Below are 18,498 nucleotides of genomic sequence, written 5' to 3'. Positions count from 1 at the left end.
GTCTCTCTCAATATTTCTTTCAATATATATATCGCTCCCAATCTAGCTCTCTCTCTCTCAATCTCTCTCTCTCACCCCCCCCCTCTCTCAATTCAATTCAATTCAAGGGCTTTATCTCTCAATCTCTCTCTCTCTCTCTCTCTCTCTCTCTCTCTCTCTCTCTCCCTCTCTCTCCCTCTCTCTCTCCCTCTCTCTCTCTCAATATCTCTCTCTCTCTCAATATATATATCTCCCTCTCAATTCAATTCAATTGACTTTATTTATCAATATTACTTACATTGTCAAAGTATACATATCGAAAAAATAAAATAAAAATATATATGTATATATAAAATATATATTTTTACATATAAATAAATGGTGGGACCAACAGCAATAATAATAGTAGTAGTGGACATGGGATTACCATTAACAACAACTACAACAACAATATTAATGAGAACAACAATATATTAAAGCAATAGTAGTAGACCAGTGTCAACATGACTGAGAAGCATGACATGGTATGTCATGGTATGTCAAAGCTCTCTCTCTCTCAATGGGCTTTATTGGCATGGTAAACGTGTTAACATTGCCAAAGCAAGTGAGGTAGATAATATACAAAAGTGAAATAAACAATAAAAATTAACAGTAAACATTACACATACAGAAGTTTCAACACAATAAAGACATTACAAATGTCATATTATATATATATATACAGTGTTGTAACAATGTACAAATGGTTAAAGTACACAAGGGGAAAATAAATAAGCATAAATATGGGTTGTATTTACAATGGTGTTTGTTCTTCACTGGTTGCCCTTTTCTTGTGGCAACAGGTCACAAATCTTGCTGCTGTGATGGCGCACTGTGGAATTTCACCCAGTAGATATGGGAGTTTATCCAAATTGGGTTTGTTTTCGAATTCCATGTTGATCTGTGTAATCTGAGGGAAATATGTGTCTCTAATATGGTCATACATTGGGCAGGAGGTTAGGAAGTGCAGCTCAGTTTCCACCTCATTTTGTGGGCAGTGTGCACATAGTCTGTCTTCTCTTGAGAGCCATGTCTGCCTACGGCGGCCTTTCTCAATAGCAAGGCTATGCTTACTGAGTCTGTACATAGTCAAAGCTTTCCTTAAGTTTGGGTCAGTCACAGTGGTCAGATATTCTGCCACGGTGTACTCTCTGTTTAAGGCCAAATAGCATTCTAGTTTGCTCTGTTTTTTTGTTCATTCTTTCCAATGTGTCAAGTAATTATCTTTTTGTTTTCTCGAGATTTGCTTGGGTCTAATTGTGCTGCTGTCCTGGGGCTCTGTGGGGTCTGTTTGTGTTTGGGAACAGAGCCCCAGGACCAGCTTGCTTAGGGGACTCTTCTCCAGGTTCATCTCTCTGTAGGTGATGGCTTTGTTATGGAAGGTTTGGGAATCGCTTCCTTTTAGGTGGTTGTAGAATTTAACGTTTCTTTTCTGAATTTTGATTATTAGTGGGTATCGGCCTAATTCTGCTCTGCATGCATTATTTGGTGTTCTACGTTGTACACTGAGGATATTTTTGCAGAATTCTGCATGCAGAGTCTCAATTTGGTGTTTGTTCCATTTTGTGAAATCTTGGTTGTTGAGCAGACCCCAAACCTCACAACCATAAAGGGCAATGGGCTCTATGACTGACTCAAGTATTTTTAGCCAGATCCTAATTGGTATGTTGAATTTTATGTTCCTTTTGATGGCATAGAATGCCCTTCTTGCCTTGTCTCTCAGATCGTTCACATATCTCTGTCTCTCTCTCAATATCTCTCTCGCTCTCGCTCTCTCTCAATATCTCTCTCTCGCTTTCTCTCAATATCTCTCTCTCTCAATATCTCTCTCTCTCTCTCAATCTCTCTCTCTCTTTCTCTCTTTCTCCCAGAGCATAAATTAATCAAGAAACTATTACTCATGCGCTCAGCTCTTGAACATGTGCAATAGAAGAGAAAGGGAGGGAGAGGAAGAGAGAAAAAGGCAGATAGAGAAAGAGGGAGTACGGATGGAGAGAGAGGGAGTACGGGGGCAGATGGAGAGGGAGATGGTGGCAAAAAGAGAGATCAGATTGGATGAGAAAAGATGATGAGGGAGAGATGAGATATGTATGGAGTTAAAGATAGACAGAAAACTTGTAAGGGAAGTGTACAGTATAGACAGAATGTGGGAGTGATTGAGAGGATGAGACAAAAGGATGGAGGGTGGGCTCTTGATATGTCTGAGCTGAACTGACACTTCCCATATCCCTCTGGCGAGTTTCCTTCACACATTAGGTGTGTGTGTGTGTACGTGTGTGTGTGTGCGTGCCTACTTATGTGTGTGTTTGGCAGTAGGGTCCTCTGGAAATGTTGTTAAATATCACTCAGTTCCTCAAGACTCAGGAATAAGCAGCTTAGGTTATTTAGGATCTTTGTGTTTATTATTATTTATCTTCTGTCTGTTTCTCCAGATAATGCCACTGTGAATTTAGCTGGTATATACGGGAACTTCAGTCAGCTCACCCAGCACTGGCACTCAGTGATGACTTCCTCCTGTTTTTCAACCTATCAATCATGGTGTGGGTCCCAAATGGCACCCTATTTACGCATATAGTGGACACATAGGGCTCTGGTCAAAAGTAGTGTACTATACAGTATAGGGAATAGTGGTACAAGTTGGGACGAAACCCCTCCATCATGTATGTCTTCTTCGCTGTCCTCTTTGGGCTAGAATTATGAAACATCACTTTATAGGACTTCGAGTTCAAAGCAAACAAATACTTGTGTCCTCCAGGGTCATTTTTCACTGTAAATGCTCTCAATTCAATTTCAATTGAAGGGCTTTATTGGCATGGGAACGTGTTTACATTGCCAAAGCAAGTGAAATAGATAATAAACAAAAAATAAAAAATGAACAGTAAACATTACAATCACAAAAGTTCCAAAAGGATAAAGACATTTCAAATGTCATATTATGTCTATATACAGTGTTGTAATGATATGCAAATAGTTAAGTGCAAAATGAAAAATAAATCAACATAAATATAGGTTGTATTTACAATGGTGTTTGTTCTTCACTAGTTGCCCTTTTCTTGTGGCAACAGGTCACAAATATTGCTGCTGTGATGGCGCACTGTGGTATTTCACTCAATAGATATGGGAGTTTACCAAAATTGGATTTGTTTTCGAATTCTTTGTGGGTCTGTGTAATCTGAGGTAAATATGTGTCTCTAATATAGTCATACATTTGGCAGGAGGTTAAGGAAGTGCAGCTCAGTTTCCACCTCATTTTGTTGGCAGTGTGCACATAGCCTGTCTTCTCTTGAGAGCCAGGTCGGCCTTCGGCAGCCTTTCTCAGTGCAAAGTTTATGCTCACTGAGTCTGTACATAGTCAAAGATTTCCTTAAGTTTGGGTCAGTCACAGTGGTCAAGTATTCCAACTCTCCTTCCGTGGCCTCCAACTGCTCTTAAATGCAAATAAAACTAAATGCATGCTCTTCAAACGATCGCTGCCTACACCTGCCCGTCCGACTAGCATCACTACTCTGGACGGTTCTGACTTAGAATATGTGGATAACTACAAATACCTAGGTGTCTGGTTAGACTGTAAACTCTCCTTCCAGACTCACATTAAACACATCTCCAATCCAAAATTAAGTCTAGAATCGGCTTCCTATTTCGCAACAAAGCATCCTTCAAGCATACCCTCGTAAAACCGACCATCCTACCGATCCTCGACTTCGGCGATGTCATTTACAAAATAGCCTCCAACACTCTACTCAACAAATTGGATGCAGTCTATCACAGTGCCATTCATTTTTGTCACCAAAGCCCCATATACTACCCACTACTGCGACCTGTAAGATCTCGTTGGCTGGCCCTCGCTTCATACTCGTCGCCAAACCCACTGGCTCCAGATCATCTACAAGTCTTTGCTAGGTAAAACCCTGCCTTATCTCAGCTCCCTGGTCACCATAGCAGCACCCACCCGTAGCACGCGCTCCAGCAGGTACATCTCTCTGGTCACTCCCAAAGCCAATTCTTCCTTTGGCCCCCTCTCCTTCCAGTTCTCTGCTGCCAATGACTGGAACGAACTTCAAAAATCTCTGAAGCTGGAGACTCATATCTCCCTCACTAACTTTAAGCACCAGCTGTCAGAGCAGCTCACAGATCACTGCACCTGTACATAACTCATCTGTAAATAGCCCATCCAACTACCTCATCCCCATACTGTATTTTTTTTATTTATCTTGCTCCTTTGCACCCCAGTATCTCAACTTGCACATTCATCTCCTGCACTTCCTACCATTCCAGTGTTTAATTGCTATATTGTAATTACTTTGCCACCATGACCTATTTATTGCCTTACCTCTCTTATCCTACCTCATTTGCACATGCTGTATATAGATTTTTGTTTGTATATAGATGTTTGTTTTACTCCATGTGTAACTCTGTTGTATGTGTCAAACTGCTTTGCTTTATCTTGGCCAGGTCGCAGTTACAAATGAGAACTTGTTCTCAACTCGCCTACCTGGTTAAAAAAAGGTGAAATAAATCCAAATAAATAAAATTCCGCCATTGTGTACTCTCTGTTTAGAGCCAAATAGCATTCTAGTTTGCTCTGTTTTCTTTGTTGATTCTTTCCGATGTGTCAAGTAATTATCTTTTTGTTTTCTCATGATTTGGTCGGTTCTAATTCTGTTGCTGTCCTGGGGCTCTGTGGGGTGTGTTTGTGTTTGTGAACAGAGCCCCAGGACCAGCTTGCTTAGGGGGCTCTTCTCCAGGTTCATTTCTCTGTAGATGATGGCTTTGTTATGGATGGTTTGGGAATAGCTTCCTTTTAGGTAGTTGTAGAATTTAATGTCTCTTTTCTGAATTTTGATCATTAGCGGGTATCGACCTAATTCTGCTCTGCATGCATGATTTGGTGTTTTACATTGTACACAGAGGATATTTTTGCAGAATTCTGCATGCAGTCTCAATTTGGTGTTTGTTCCATTTTGTGAATTCTTGGTTGGTGAGCGGACCCCAGACCTCACAACCAGAAAGGGCAATGGGTTCTATAACTGATTCAAGTATTTTTTGCCAGATCCTAATTGGTATGTCAAATTTGATGTTCCTTTTGATGGCATAGAATTCCCTTCTTGCCTTGTCTCTCAGATCGTTCACATCTGGAAGTTACCTGTGGCGCTGATGTTTAGGCCGAAGTATGTATAGTTTTTCAACGATGTCTAGATGGAATTTGTTTTCGTGGTCCTGGCAACTGGACATTTAATGGAACACCACTATTTTTGTCTTACTGAGATTTAACTGTCAGGACCCAGGTCTGACAGAATCTGTGCAGAATATCTAACTGCTGCTGTAGGCCCTCATTGGATGAGTACTGAAGCACCAGATCATCCGCAAACAGTAGACATTTTGACTTCAGATTCTAATAGGGTGAGGCCGGGTACTGCAGACTGTTCTGGTGCCCTCGCCAATTTGTTGATATGTATGTTGAAGAGTGTGGGGCTTAAGCTGCATCCCTGTCTCACCCCCCGGCCCTGTGAAAATAAATGTTTGTGTTTTTTGCCTCTTTTAAACACACATTTGGTGTTTGTGTACATGGATTTTATAATATCATATGTTTTACCCCCAACATCACTTTCCATCCATTTGTATAGCAGACCCTCATTCCAAATTAAGTAGAGAGCTTTTTTGAAATCAACAAAGCACAAGAAAACTTTGCCTTTGTTTTGGTTTGTTTGTCAACTGGGTGTGCAGGGTGAATACGTGGTGTGTCGTAAGATAATTTGGTAAAAAGCCAATTTGACTTTTGCTCAGTACATTGTTTTTGCTGAGGAAATGTATGAGTCTGCTGTTAATGATAATGCAGAGGATTTCCGCAAGGTTGCTGTTCACACGCATATCCCACGGTAGTTATTGGTGTCAGATCTCCCCAAGGAGACGTGGGTGTGGAGTCAGGCGCAGGAGAAACAAGTTCTGAAGGAAAAGGGCGTTTATTTAAATTGAATTGAATTTGTTGTTGCCTAGATTTCCTCACTACTTTCCTTCCATCTATAGCATTTCTTAATATTATTCAGTTCCTTTGGCTTTGATGCCTCATGATTGATCATAGCTCTGTTCAAGTAGACTGTGATTTTGCTGTGATCAGATTTGTGTGTCAGTGGACTGACTGTGAACACTCTAAGAGACTCTGGGTTGAGGTCAGTGATAAAGTAGTCTACAGTACTACTGCCAAGAGATGAACTATAGGTGTACCTACCGTAGGAGTCCCCTTGAAGCCTACCATTGACTATGGACATACTCAGCGTCCGACAGAGCTGCAGGAGTTGTGAATGTGACCCATTTCTATTTTTTATGTTGTCGTAGTTGTGTCAGGGGATGGGGGAGGGAATGTTGTCACCTCCAGGTAGGTGTTTGGCCCCCTGTGTGCTGAGGGTGTCAGGTTCTTGTCCAATTCTGGCATTTAGGTCGCCTCAGACTAGTACATGTCCCTGGGCCTGGAAATTGTTGCTCTCCCCCTCTAGGATGGAGAAGCTGTCATCGTTAAAGTATGAGGATTCTACTTGGGGGATATAGAGCACACATGAGGACATTTTTTTCTGTTGAGATCATTTCCTTGTTCATTTCTAGCCAAATGTAAAATGTTCCTGTTTTGATTAATTTAATAGAGTGGGTTAGGTCTGCTCTACACCAAATGTAGGATGAAAATGTCTGTATTTCCAATTTCTTTGATGAAGTCTGGGTTCCTGCTCATTAGGCCAAAGGCAGAAGACCTCAGACCTTGTATATTCCAGGATGAGCTTTGTCTTCCATAGTGTCTAGTGTTGTTTTTGTGTGGTTTAGGCCCAGACCATCACAGTAGGTGTGAGCAGAACATGTTGAGCATCTGATACACACCTCTTAGGTGGCAGGATGGGGCTTGGGTGGGTTTAATAGTGGGGGTTGGGCCTGTTGCTCTGCTCACGGCCTGGGCATATGTCCTGCTGTCATGTTGAGGCCCTAGCCGCAGGGGCCAGGGGCATGGTATGGACAGAAGGGGCATAGGTATGATATGGGGGGGCCTATATAGGGTGTGGCCAGGTTTTGCTTGGGGTGGTCTTAGCTGGTTGGGGTGTGGCTGGTGATGCTGTAGTCTGGGTGTAGGTCCTCTTAGCTTGGGTTCTCTCGCTGCAAGTCCTTCAGGGGGTCTTGGAGGGTGTCTCGCTGGTCTGGGTGGGGTGTCTGTTGCTCTGTTGCTTTATTTTATTTTTTATTTCCTATTTAACCAGTGAGGTGCTGGGGCTATGGTTGAAGATAAAGGCAGTGTGAACAGACCTTACAGGGTCTTGGTAAAAGTTGGGATTGCTGCCTTGTAGTGGTGGACCTGGTTGGAAAGGCTGTTCAAGTCCAGGGTGGAGTGGTTGGCCAGGTTGACATTAGGTTTTGAGGCACAGTCTCATAAAATGCTTGCATTCACCTGCTGTATGGTGGCAGGGTGAAAGTATTTTCATGGTAGCAAGGTGGAGATAACCACTTGTGAGTTGGAGGAAGTGGAAGATGTTTTTTCATTCACTCCCTTTCCTGCTGGGCCTTCGGGTCATTTGTGTCCATGTGAATGATGATGAAGCTGGGGGACCCTAGTCTGTCCTCTGACAACAACATGCAGGGCATGCCCAAACATAGGGCATGCCTAGTGTTTGGGCACCAGAGTTTAGCCACTTTTTGTTTGGGAAAAATTTTCCTCGGATGTGTGGGGGTCGTCAAAAGAGCTATCAGGGGAGCTGACATGAGGGCTGTTAGGACGGGGTGGGGTCTGTTAGGACGGGGTGGGGTCTGTTAGGACGGGGTGGGGTCTGTTGGGAAGGGGTGGGGTCTATTAGGAAGGGGTGGGGTCTGTTAGGACGGGGTGGGGTCTGTTATGAAGGGGTGGGGTCTGTTATGAAGGGGTGGGGTCTGTTGGGAAGGGGTGGGGTCTGTTGGGAAGGGGTGGGGTCTGTTGGGAAGGGGTGGGGTCTGTTGGGAAGGGGTGGGGTCTGTTGGGAAGGGGTGGGGTCGGTTAGGACGGGGTGGGGTCTGTTGGCTTGGTCGGTCTTGTGTTGTCTGTCCCATTGTGGTGTTGAGGTTGTCGTCCAGGTCTGAGGTGGGCTGTTCTGCTGGCTTGTCTGGGAGAGTGTCCTGCTCTCTGTCACACCTCAGCTTTGTCACCTCTTCATTCAGTGCCATGTGTGCCCCTTTAAGTTCTCTTACCTCAGTCCGTAGAGCAGCCAGCTCTCTCAGACAGCCGTCCATCTCCACCTTCTGCCCTCCGGCTCTTGTTGGGGGGTTTTGTTGTGCTGGTCTGTTTTGTGAATTTGTTCTGGATTGTGTGGACTATCTCTCTGAGCTCCACCATGTCTTCCTCCAGCTCTGTAAATGTATCCCTCTCAATGACGGAGGAGCAGTGTAGTTGTGAGACCTGGGTGTGTTCAATGCTGGGGGGGTGACTGTCCTCATCTGCAGAACAGTTTGAAGAGGTGTGATCAGACTCACTCAGGATGGGGGAGTCGTAACAGAGAGAGAGATTTTACCTGCTGTTCTCTCTCTTTGATCCCATAAGTCCTGCTGGAACTGCTTGAGGAAGTCCTGCACCATTACTGTCCCAGACTTGTACACGTTGACAGAGGTTGTTTCAATTTCCTCAATGTCTAGTATTCTGAGTTTCCACCCTGGGACAATACGCTCTCTCTTGACATAAGGATCGTGTGCTCTTATAGCACTGTGCCATGCCAGGTCTGTGTGGAACAATAAGTTGCTTACATTCTCCTCTTTGTAGCAGTCAGCAAATAGTGTCTCTGGATTGTCATTGAGGACCTTTATTTTGTATTTATTCCGTTCAGTGTTATTTTTAATATCCATGGGGTACTGTATTGTAATGAACTCTGCCCAGGGATAAGCCATGGGGGCTTGAAAGGCCTCTGCATTTGGGTGGGGGGGGGCTGTGAAACTCTCCTGCCATTGTTAAGCTCAAGAATTTTCACACCTCTCACTTCTCACTTCAGTGCTAATTGAAGTTGCAGCCAGGCCAGTTCTGTCCTGGCAGCTTGGTAGCTTAGTAGCCTTATTTATTATGCTTTATATTACACAATTAGAGATTATCTTATTTTACTTTTTGCCTTCAGAAGTATGTTTAGACTGAACATTACTCACTCATTGAGTTGGAGGTGTGGCCATGCACGACGAGACAGCCTACAGGGAGGAGGTGAGGGCCCTCGGAGTGTGGTGTCAGGAAAATAACCTCACACTCAACGTCAACAAAACAAAGGAGATGATTGTGGACTTCAGGAAACAACAGAGGGAGCACCCCCCTATCCACATTGACGGGACAGTAGTAGAGAGGGTAGTAAGTTTTAAGTTCCTCGGCGTACACATCACGGACAAACTGAATTGGTCCACCCACACAGACAGCGTTGTGAAGAAGGCGCAGCAGCACCTCTTCAACCTCAGGAGGCTGAAGAAATTCGGCTTGTCACCAAAAGCATTCACAAACTTCTACAGATGAATGAATCTAGAGCATCCTGTCGGGCTGTATCAACGCCTGGTACGCAACTGCTCCGCCCACAACCGTAAGGCTCTCCAGAGGGTAGTGAGGTCTGCACAACGCATCACCGGGGGCAAACTACCTGCCCTCCAGGACACCTACACCACCCGATGTCACAGGAAGGCCATAAAGATCATCAAGGACAACAACCACCCGAGCCACTGCCTCTTCACCCCGCTATCACCCAGAAGGCGAGGTCAGTACAGGTGCATCAAAGCTGGGACCGAGAGACTGAAAAACAGCTTCTATCTCAAGGCCATCAGACAGTTAAACAACCACCACTAACATTGAGTGGCTGCTGCCAAGATACTGACTCAACTCCAGCCATTTAATAATGGAAATTGATGGGAATTGATGTAAAAATGTATCACTAGCCACTTTAAACTATGCCACTTTATGTTTATATACCCTACATTACTCACCTCATATGTATATACTGTACTCTATACCATCTACTGCATCTTGCCATCTTGCATTGTAGTTGTGGAATTGTTAGGTTAGATTACTCGTTGGGTATTACTGCATTGTCGGAACTAGAAGCACAAGCATTTCGATACACTCGCATTAACATCTGCTAACCATGTGGATGTGACAAATACAATTTGATTTGATTTGTGTTGGATGGTATTTCCAGGTTCCTCTGTGTTTCTTCTGCAGGTGTTGGTTTGTTAGAAGTTTTTCCACGATAGTCTTTGGTAGTAATAGTCCAGTCAGGAAATTTTGTGCGAAATCAAGGTTTTAGGTCTGGAATTTTGAGGTTTTGATGTTGAGGTTAGTATCCTATATAAGAGCCTTGCGAACAAATTGAAGTTTATCTACATTTATCCAACTCGCATTCTATCTGTTTGCAGAAGAACTCAGGAGCCCATGAGAAAATATAGTTAGAAAAGCACACTGGTTCATCTTTTACTCATTAGTGTGTGAGAGTGTGTGTGTGTGTGTGTGTGTGTGTGTGAGTGTGCGTGCGTGTGAGAGTGCCCATGAAAGAGTCCTGCTCATCGCTAGCAGTTAAATACCTCCTCTGTGAGTATGAATAATTACAGTCATGATCATTAACAAATGATCAAAAATAGTCTCACTCTGTCTATCTTCTCTCTCTTTCTCTCTCTATTTTCTCTCTCTCCCTCTTGTCTCTCCTCTCTTCTTCCCTCTTTCATCTCTTTTCTCACGCTCTTTTTTTGTGTTTGTTTTTAACAGCTCAGCAGCCCTACACAATGTGCTTCCGGGTCAAATTCTACCCTCACGAGCCAATGAAGATCAAAGAGGAGCTCACCAGGTAGTGTGACCTTGATGCTGATTGGCTAGAGAACACTTGTCATTCATTCCCTACAGTATGACTTGTTCCTAACATTATCTGAGGCTGTCTAAGCGAGCAGACAGGAGGGTATTTGATGATGGCCTTTTCTGGTTCTATTTCATGGACAATTTGGCAGGCGATGCTGGGATAACTGCTGCTCTCTCCCAGCCCTGCCGGAAATGTACATGTTAAAAACATATTGGAAATACAAATATTATACACTAACACATTTTATTGTAATACAAATTGAATTGTAACATGTTAAAAATGCTTTCTACCCATCTTTGCTTTCAACCATCTTTGCTTTCAACCTGTCATGTCTCGCTCGAGACCCTCAGCAGTTGTGTATTGCAGACAGCACAGACAAGTCTCAGGAACTGCTCAGTGTTTTTGTGATCTGTTGAGATTGTCCAAAGGTGAAGGTGAGAGTGAGAGAGAGAGAGTGGGGCTTTGTGATTACACACTCTCACACATGTTCAGTGATTACTGTGATCATTATGAACCTGTTGTCCCAGCATGCCTCATGCTCTCCATCTGAGATGTGAAGCATCTCTATATCCCTCCCTTCAGATGCTCCTTCTTAGTGTTTTTCATCTCTGGCTGTTGTGTAAAGTGCTATTTGACATGGAGGTAAGAGCACCATTAGCTCCAGACGTAAAGTGCCGTGGAACAAGAGTTTGAGAGTCTAGGGGTTGGGGGGTGGAGATGGGACCTCTAGGGGCAGAAGTAGGGCTCTCCAACCCCAAACAGCAGCATTAGAGCATGGCCATTAGTGACGCATGGCGCTGGTCACTGGAGCATACACAGAGGCCTCTGAGTCTAAACTCTCTCGGTGTCTAACATGATGTAGTACGCATCACAGGGTGCTATGCAGGTCTACATCACCCTAGAATTCACCATTCTATGGTCTGCATGGTCTCAGAGACGCTTGGAAATGTGTCTGACTGAGTATCAGTGCAGTAAATATATTCCAGACTATTACATATGAAATACAGTAATGTAATACAGTACAAAAAAAATGCAGTACTGCACATGCATTTCATAGAAGATTCTATATTGGATTGTATGCGTTCTACTAGTCTGTGTAGTGTTTCTGGTTGCAACAGTGGCTGTGTTGTTGTTGTGGATCAATGTGCTGTCCCCATAGTAATCTGAGTGCATGGTTGACTTCACACATTCAACCACACGACAAGTCATAGAAAGAGAGCCAGAGGACAATAGTTAGAGATAGTTACATCACAGAGAAAAGAGCAACAGAGTCTTGTGAGAAGAGGAGATATGGAGTGTGTTACAGACATACTACATTTGAATGGATGTTATGTTAAAGAGAATGTCCACACAGATTTTAAAGTTTGTTTTAGAGAGAGCTGAGGATATAGTGATAGTCTATTATTGGAAAGAGGAATATTTCCTTGTGAATATGGGTAGATGTTATTGATCTGTCGGTAGCTCTAGTTATACCAGACAGCCTCTATAAATAAACCCATTCAGACGCAGTCGGCTTTTTAGTTCCATTGAGTTGTTCATGTTTTTCTTTTAATCGGCTATGCTCGGGTTTAGTCCCTGCATCTGTGGGTGAGTGTGTGCCGTCTGTGTGTGTGTGTATTAGTACAAGTTGAATCAGTGTTCTTTGTGTGCATGCCCGCGTGTTTGTTTCTGACGTGATTATGTAGGTTGTCTGTTGCCTCTGGAAGTTTTCTGGACAATGACACTCTCCGTGGTTTCTATGGTACAGATGTCTATGGTTTTTCGTCTTCTCTCCAGTAACAGGGGACACATTTGCACAAGTAATAACTGTTGAAGCCGTGTCCATTGTAACTGTGGTAGAGGTCGCCATGGTAACCGATCTCTTGTAGGGGTGATTCCCATAGCAACTGATCTCGGAGTGGTATAATTAATGGCAATGGCACATTGGTTTTAAAAATGCTTTTAGTGGATGTGGATACTGTCTTTATGGGTCATGACATGGTTCTACCACCACACAATGTTGTTTATAAATTATACTTGTGTTGAAGACCATTCATGTCATGTAAAGTGTGACAATTATGTTGATCAAGTTTGATTATTAGTTTGACAGTACCCCTTGACTTTTTCCACATTTTGTTACTTTACAGCCTTATTCTAAAATGGATTACATAGTTTTTTCCCTCATCAATCTACACACAATACCCCATAATGACAAAGAATAAAATGGGTTTTAGAAATTTGAGCAAATCTATTCAAATAAAAAACTGAAATATTACATTTACATAAGTATTCAGACCTTTTACTCTGTACTGTTGAAGCAATTTTGGCAGCGATTACAACCTCAATTATTCTTGGGTATGACGCTACAAGCTTGGTACACCTGTATTTAGGGAGTTTCTCCCATTCTTCTCTGCAGATCCTCTCAAACACTGTCAGGTTGGATGGGGAGCTTCGCTGCACAGCTATTTTCAGGTCTCTCCAGAGATGTTTGATCAGGTTCATGTCTGGGCTATGGTTGGGGCTCTCAAGGAGATTCAGAGATGTGTCACGAAGCCACTCCTACATTGTCTTGGCTGTGTGCTTAGCGTCATTGTCCTGTTGGAAGGTGAACCTTTGCCCCAGTCTGAGGTCCTGAGCGCTATGGAGCAGGTTTTCATCAAAGATCTCTCTGTACTTTGCTCCGTTCATCTTTCCATGTGTAACGGTTTTCTAGGTGTGAAGGAGAGTCGGACCAAAACACAGCGTGTAGATTGCGATCCAGGTTTATTCAACAAACGTAAACACGAATTAACACAAACACTACAAAACAATAAACATAACGAAAACCGAAACAGCCTATACTTGTCAACTAACACAGCGACAGGAACAAAGACACTAAGGACAATAACCCACAACACAACCAAAGAATATGGCTGCCTAAATATGGTTCCCAATCAGAGACAACGATAAACACCTGCCTCTGATTGAGAACCACTCCAGACAGCCATAGACTTTGCTAGATACCCCACTAAGCTACAATCCCAATACCAACACCAAAACCCCAAGACAAAACACACCACAATACAAAAACCCCATGCCACACCCTGGCCTGACCCAATACATAAAGATAAACACAAAATACTTCGACCAGGGCGTGACACCATGACTTGTCTCCCAGTCCCTGCTGCTGAAAAACATCCCCACAGCATGATGTTACCACCACCATGCTTCACTGGTTGGTGCCAATTTTCTTCCAGATGTGACTTTTGGCATTCAGGCCAAAGAGTTCAATCTTCGTTTCAACAGACCAGAGAATTATGTTTATCAGTTTTAATCAAAAATAACAAACCGGGTGTTTTCTAGCATACAGTGTTCCGCTTAGGTGCCTTTTGGCAAACTCCAAGCGGGCTGTCATGTGCCTTTTACTGAGGAGTGGCTTCTGTCTGGCCACTCTACCATAAAGACCTGATTGTTGGAGTCCTTCTGGAAGGTTCTCCCATCTCCACAGAGGAACTCGGAAGCCCTTCTCCCCCGATTGGTCAGTTTTGCTGGGCGGCCAGATACAGAAAGAGTCTTGGTGGTTCCAAATTTCTTCCATTTAAGAATGATGGATGCCACTGTGTTCTTGGGGTTACTTTCAATGCTGCAGACATTTTTTGGTACCCTTCCTCAGATCTGTGCCTCGACACAATCCTGTCTCATGGCTTGGTTTTTGCTCTGACATGTACTGTTAACTGTGGGACCTTATATAGACAGGTATGTGCCTTTCCAAATCATCCATTCAATTGAATTTACCACAGGTGGACTCCAATCAAGTTGTAGAAACATCTCAAGGATGATCAATGGAAGCAGGATGCACCTGAGCTCAATTTTGAGTCTCATAGTAAAGGGTCTGAATACTTATGTAAATACTTCTTTATTTTATTTATTATTTTTTATAAATGTGCAAAAAAAAATCAGATTGGGGTATATAATGTGTGTAGATTGATGAGGGGGAAAAAGTACTTTAATTAATTTTAGAATAAGGCTGTAATGTAACAAAATATGGATAAAGGTATGGGGTCTGAATACTTTCCGAAGGCACTTTATGCATTCAGCAAGGCGGGCTACAGTGTATCTTGAGTAACCATATGTCTATAATCACGGTATCTGTGGTTGACCCCTGTATGCGTCTCTGTGCAGGTATCTACTCTATCTGCAGCTGAAGAGGGATGTCTACCACGGGCGTCTCTTGTGCCCCTTCGCTGACGCAGCCTACCTGGGGGCCTGTATTGTACAGGGTGAGCACCGCTGTGACATCAAAACTCTCATTTACATGCACAGGAATGAACAATAGATCCGCTGTGATACCTGGCTCATTAGTACGAGTACCTTCTCAAACGATCTGAACCCCGGCCCTACTCTCCAAGCTGAGATCTCTCATCCCTACTCAAACGCTTCCGGCAGCAGAGCAATAAAACTAGAGGGAAGAAATGCAACCTGAGTAATACAACCTGACAACAGCCCAGACTAATACAACCTGACAGCAGCCCAGACTAATACAACCTGACAACAGCCCAGACTAATACAACCTGACAGCAGCCCAGACTAATACAACCTGACAGCAGCCCAGACTAATACAACCTGACAACAGCCCAGACTAATACAACCTGACAACAGCCCAGACTAATACAACCTGACAGCAGCCCAGAGTAATACAACCTGACAGCAGCCCAGACTAATACAACCTGACAACAGCCCAGACTAATACAACCTGACAGCAGCCCAGAGTAATACAACCTGACAACAGCCCAGACTAATACAACCTGACAACAGCCCAGACTAATACAACCTGACAACAGCCCAGACTAATACAACCTGACAACAGCCCAGACTAATACAACCTGACAGCAGCAGACCAACCTGAGACTAATACAACCTGACAACAGCCCAGACTAATACAACCTGACAGCAGCCCAGACTAATACAACCTGACAGCAGCCCAGACTAATACAACCTGACAACAGCCCAGACTAATACAACCTGACAACAGCCCAGACTAATACAACCTGACAGCAGCCCAGACTAATACAACCTGACAACAGCCCAGACTAATACAACCTGACAGCAGCCCAGACTAATACAACCTGACAACAGCCCAGACTAATACAACCTGACAACAGCCCAGACTAATACAACCTGACAGCAGCCCAGACTAATACAACCTGACAACAGCCCAGACTAATACAACCTGACAACAGCCCAGACTAATACAACCTGACAGCAGCCCAGACTAATACAACCTGACAACAGCCCAGACTAATACAACCTGACAGCAGCCCAGACTAATACAACCTGACAACAGCCCAGACTAATACAACCTGACAACAGCCCAGACTAATACAACCTGACAACAGCCCAGACTAATACAACCTGACAACAGCCCAGACTAATACAACCTGACAACAGCCCAGACTAATACAACCTGACAACAGCCCAGACTAATACAACCTGACAGCAGCCCAGACTAATACAACCTGACAACAGCCCAGACTAATACAACCTGACAGCAGCCCAGACTAATACAACCTGACAGCAGCCCAGACTAATACAACCTGACAACAGCCCAGAGTAATACAACCTGACAGCAGCCCAGAGTAATACAACCTGACAACAGCCCAGACTAATACAACCTGACAACAGCCCAGACTAATACAACCTGACAGCAGCCCAGACTAATACAACCTGACAACAGCCCAGACTAATACAACCTGACAGCAGCCCAGACTAATACAACCTGACAACAGCCCAGACTAATACAACCTGACAGCAGCCCAGACTAATACAACCTGACAACAGCCCAGACTAATACAACCTGACAGCAGCCCAGACTAATACAACCTGACAGCAGCCCAGACTAATACAACCTGACAACAGCCCAGACTAATACAACCTGACAACAGCCCAGACTAATGTAACAATGTCTGGAATCACAACCTGACAGCAGCCCAGACTAATACAACCTGACAATAGCCCAGACTAATACAACCTGACAGCAGCCCAGACTAATACAACCTGACAACAGCCCAGACTAATACAACCTGACAACAGCCCAGACTAATACAACCTGACAGCAGCCCAGACTAATACAACCTGACAACAGCCCAGACTAATACAACCTGACAACAGCCCAGACTAATACAACCTGACAACAGCCCAGACTAATACAACCTGACAACAGCCCAGACTAATACAACCTGACAACAGCCCAGACTAATACAACCTGACAACAGCCCAGACTAATACAACCTGACAACAGCCCAGACTAATACAACCTGACAACAGCCCAGACTAATACAACCTGACAACAGCCCAGACTAATACAACCTGACAACAGCCCAGACTAATACAACCTGACAGCAGCCCAGACTAATACAACCTGACAACAGCCCAGAGTAATACAACCTGACAGCAGCCCAGACTAATACAACTTTCAATGCTGCAGACATTTTTGGTACTGACAACAGCCCAGACTAATACAACCTGACAGCAGCCCAGACTAATACAACCTGACAACAGCCCAGACTAATACAACCTGACAACAGCCCAGACTAATACAACCTGACAACAGCCCAGACTAATACAACCTGACAGCAGCCCAGACTAATACAACCTGACAGCAGTCCAGACTAATACAACCTGACAACAGCCCAGACTAATACAACCTGACAGCAGCCCAGACTAATACAACCTGACAACAGCCCAGACTAATACAACCTGACAGCAGCCCAGACTAATACAACCTGACAACAGCCCAGACTAATACAACCTGACAGCAGCCCAGACTAATACAACCTGACAGCAGCCCAGACTAATACAACCTGACAACAGCCCAGACTAATACAACCTGACAACAGCCCAGACTAATACAACCTGACAGCAGCCCAGACTAATACAACCTGACAGCAGCCCAGACTAATACAACCTGACAACAGCCCAGACTAATACAACCTGACAACAGCCCAGACTAATACAACCTGACAGCAGCCCAGACTAATACAACCTGACAGCAGCCCAGACTAATACAACCTGACAACAGCCCAGACTAATACAACCTGACAGCAGCCCAGACTAATACAACCTGACAACAGCCCAGACTAATACAACCTGACAGCAGCCCAGACTAATACAACCTGACAGCAGCCCAGACTAATACAACCTGACAACAGCCCAGACTAATACAACCTGACAACAGCCCAGACTAATACAACCTGACAACAGCCCAGACTAATACAACCTGACAGCAGCCCAGACTAATACAACCTGAAAGCAGCCCAGAGTAATACAACCTGACAGCAGCCCAGACTAATACAACCTGACAGCAGCCCAGACTAATACAACCTGACAGCAGCCCAGACTAATACAACCTGACAGCAGCCCAGACTAATACAACCTGACAACAGCCCAGACTAATACAACCTGACAGCAGCCCAGACTAATACAACCTGACAGCAGCCCAGAGTAATACAACCTGACAGCAGCCCAGAGTAATACAACCTGACAGCAGCCCAGAGTAATACAACCTGACAGCAGCCCAGACTAATACAACCTGACAGCAGCCCAGACTAATACAACCTGACAACAGCCCAGACTAATACAACCTGACAGCAGCCCAGACTAATACAACCTGACAGCAGCCCAGACTAATACAACCTGACAGCAGCCCAGACTAATA

The 18,498-nt window shown here is 44.1% G+C and overlaps 1 protein-coding gene across 1 annotated transcript in view; it reads left to right on the top strand.

Annotated features, from left to right (window-relative positions):
* Positions 1–18,498, top strand: part of frmd3 (FERM domain containing 3) — an 83,907-nt gene that overhangs the window by 28,617 nt on the left and 36,792 nt on the right. The window contains exons 4-5 of the mRNA XM_052462677.1: positions 10,739–10,817; positions 14,967–15,064. Coding sequence (XP_052318637.1) covers positions 10,739–10,817; positions 14,967–15,064 — 177 coding nt within the window. The remainder of the gene's footprint in view (positions 1–10,738; positions 10,818–14,966; positions 15,065–18,498) is intronic.

This window comes from Oncorhynchus keta, chromosome 14 (genome assembly GCF_023373465.1).
Source record: "Oncorhynchus keta strain PuntledgeMale-10-30-2019 chromosome 14, Oket_V2, whole genome shotgun sequence".
Lineage (NCBI taxonomy): Eukaryota > Metazoa > Chordata > Actinopteri > Salmoniformes > Salmonidae > Oncorhynchus > Oncorhynchus keta.
This window is presented reverse-complemented; position numbering and strand designations above follow the sequence as displayed.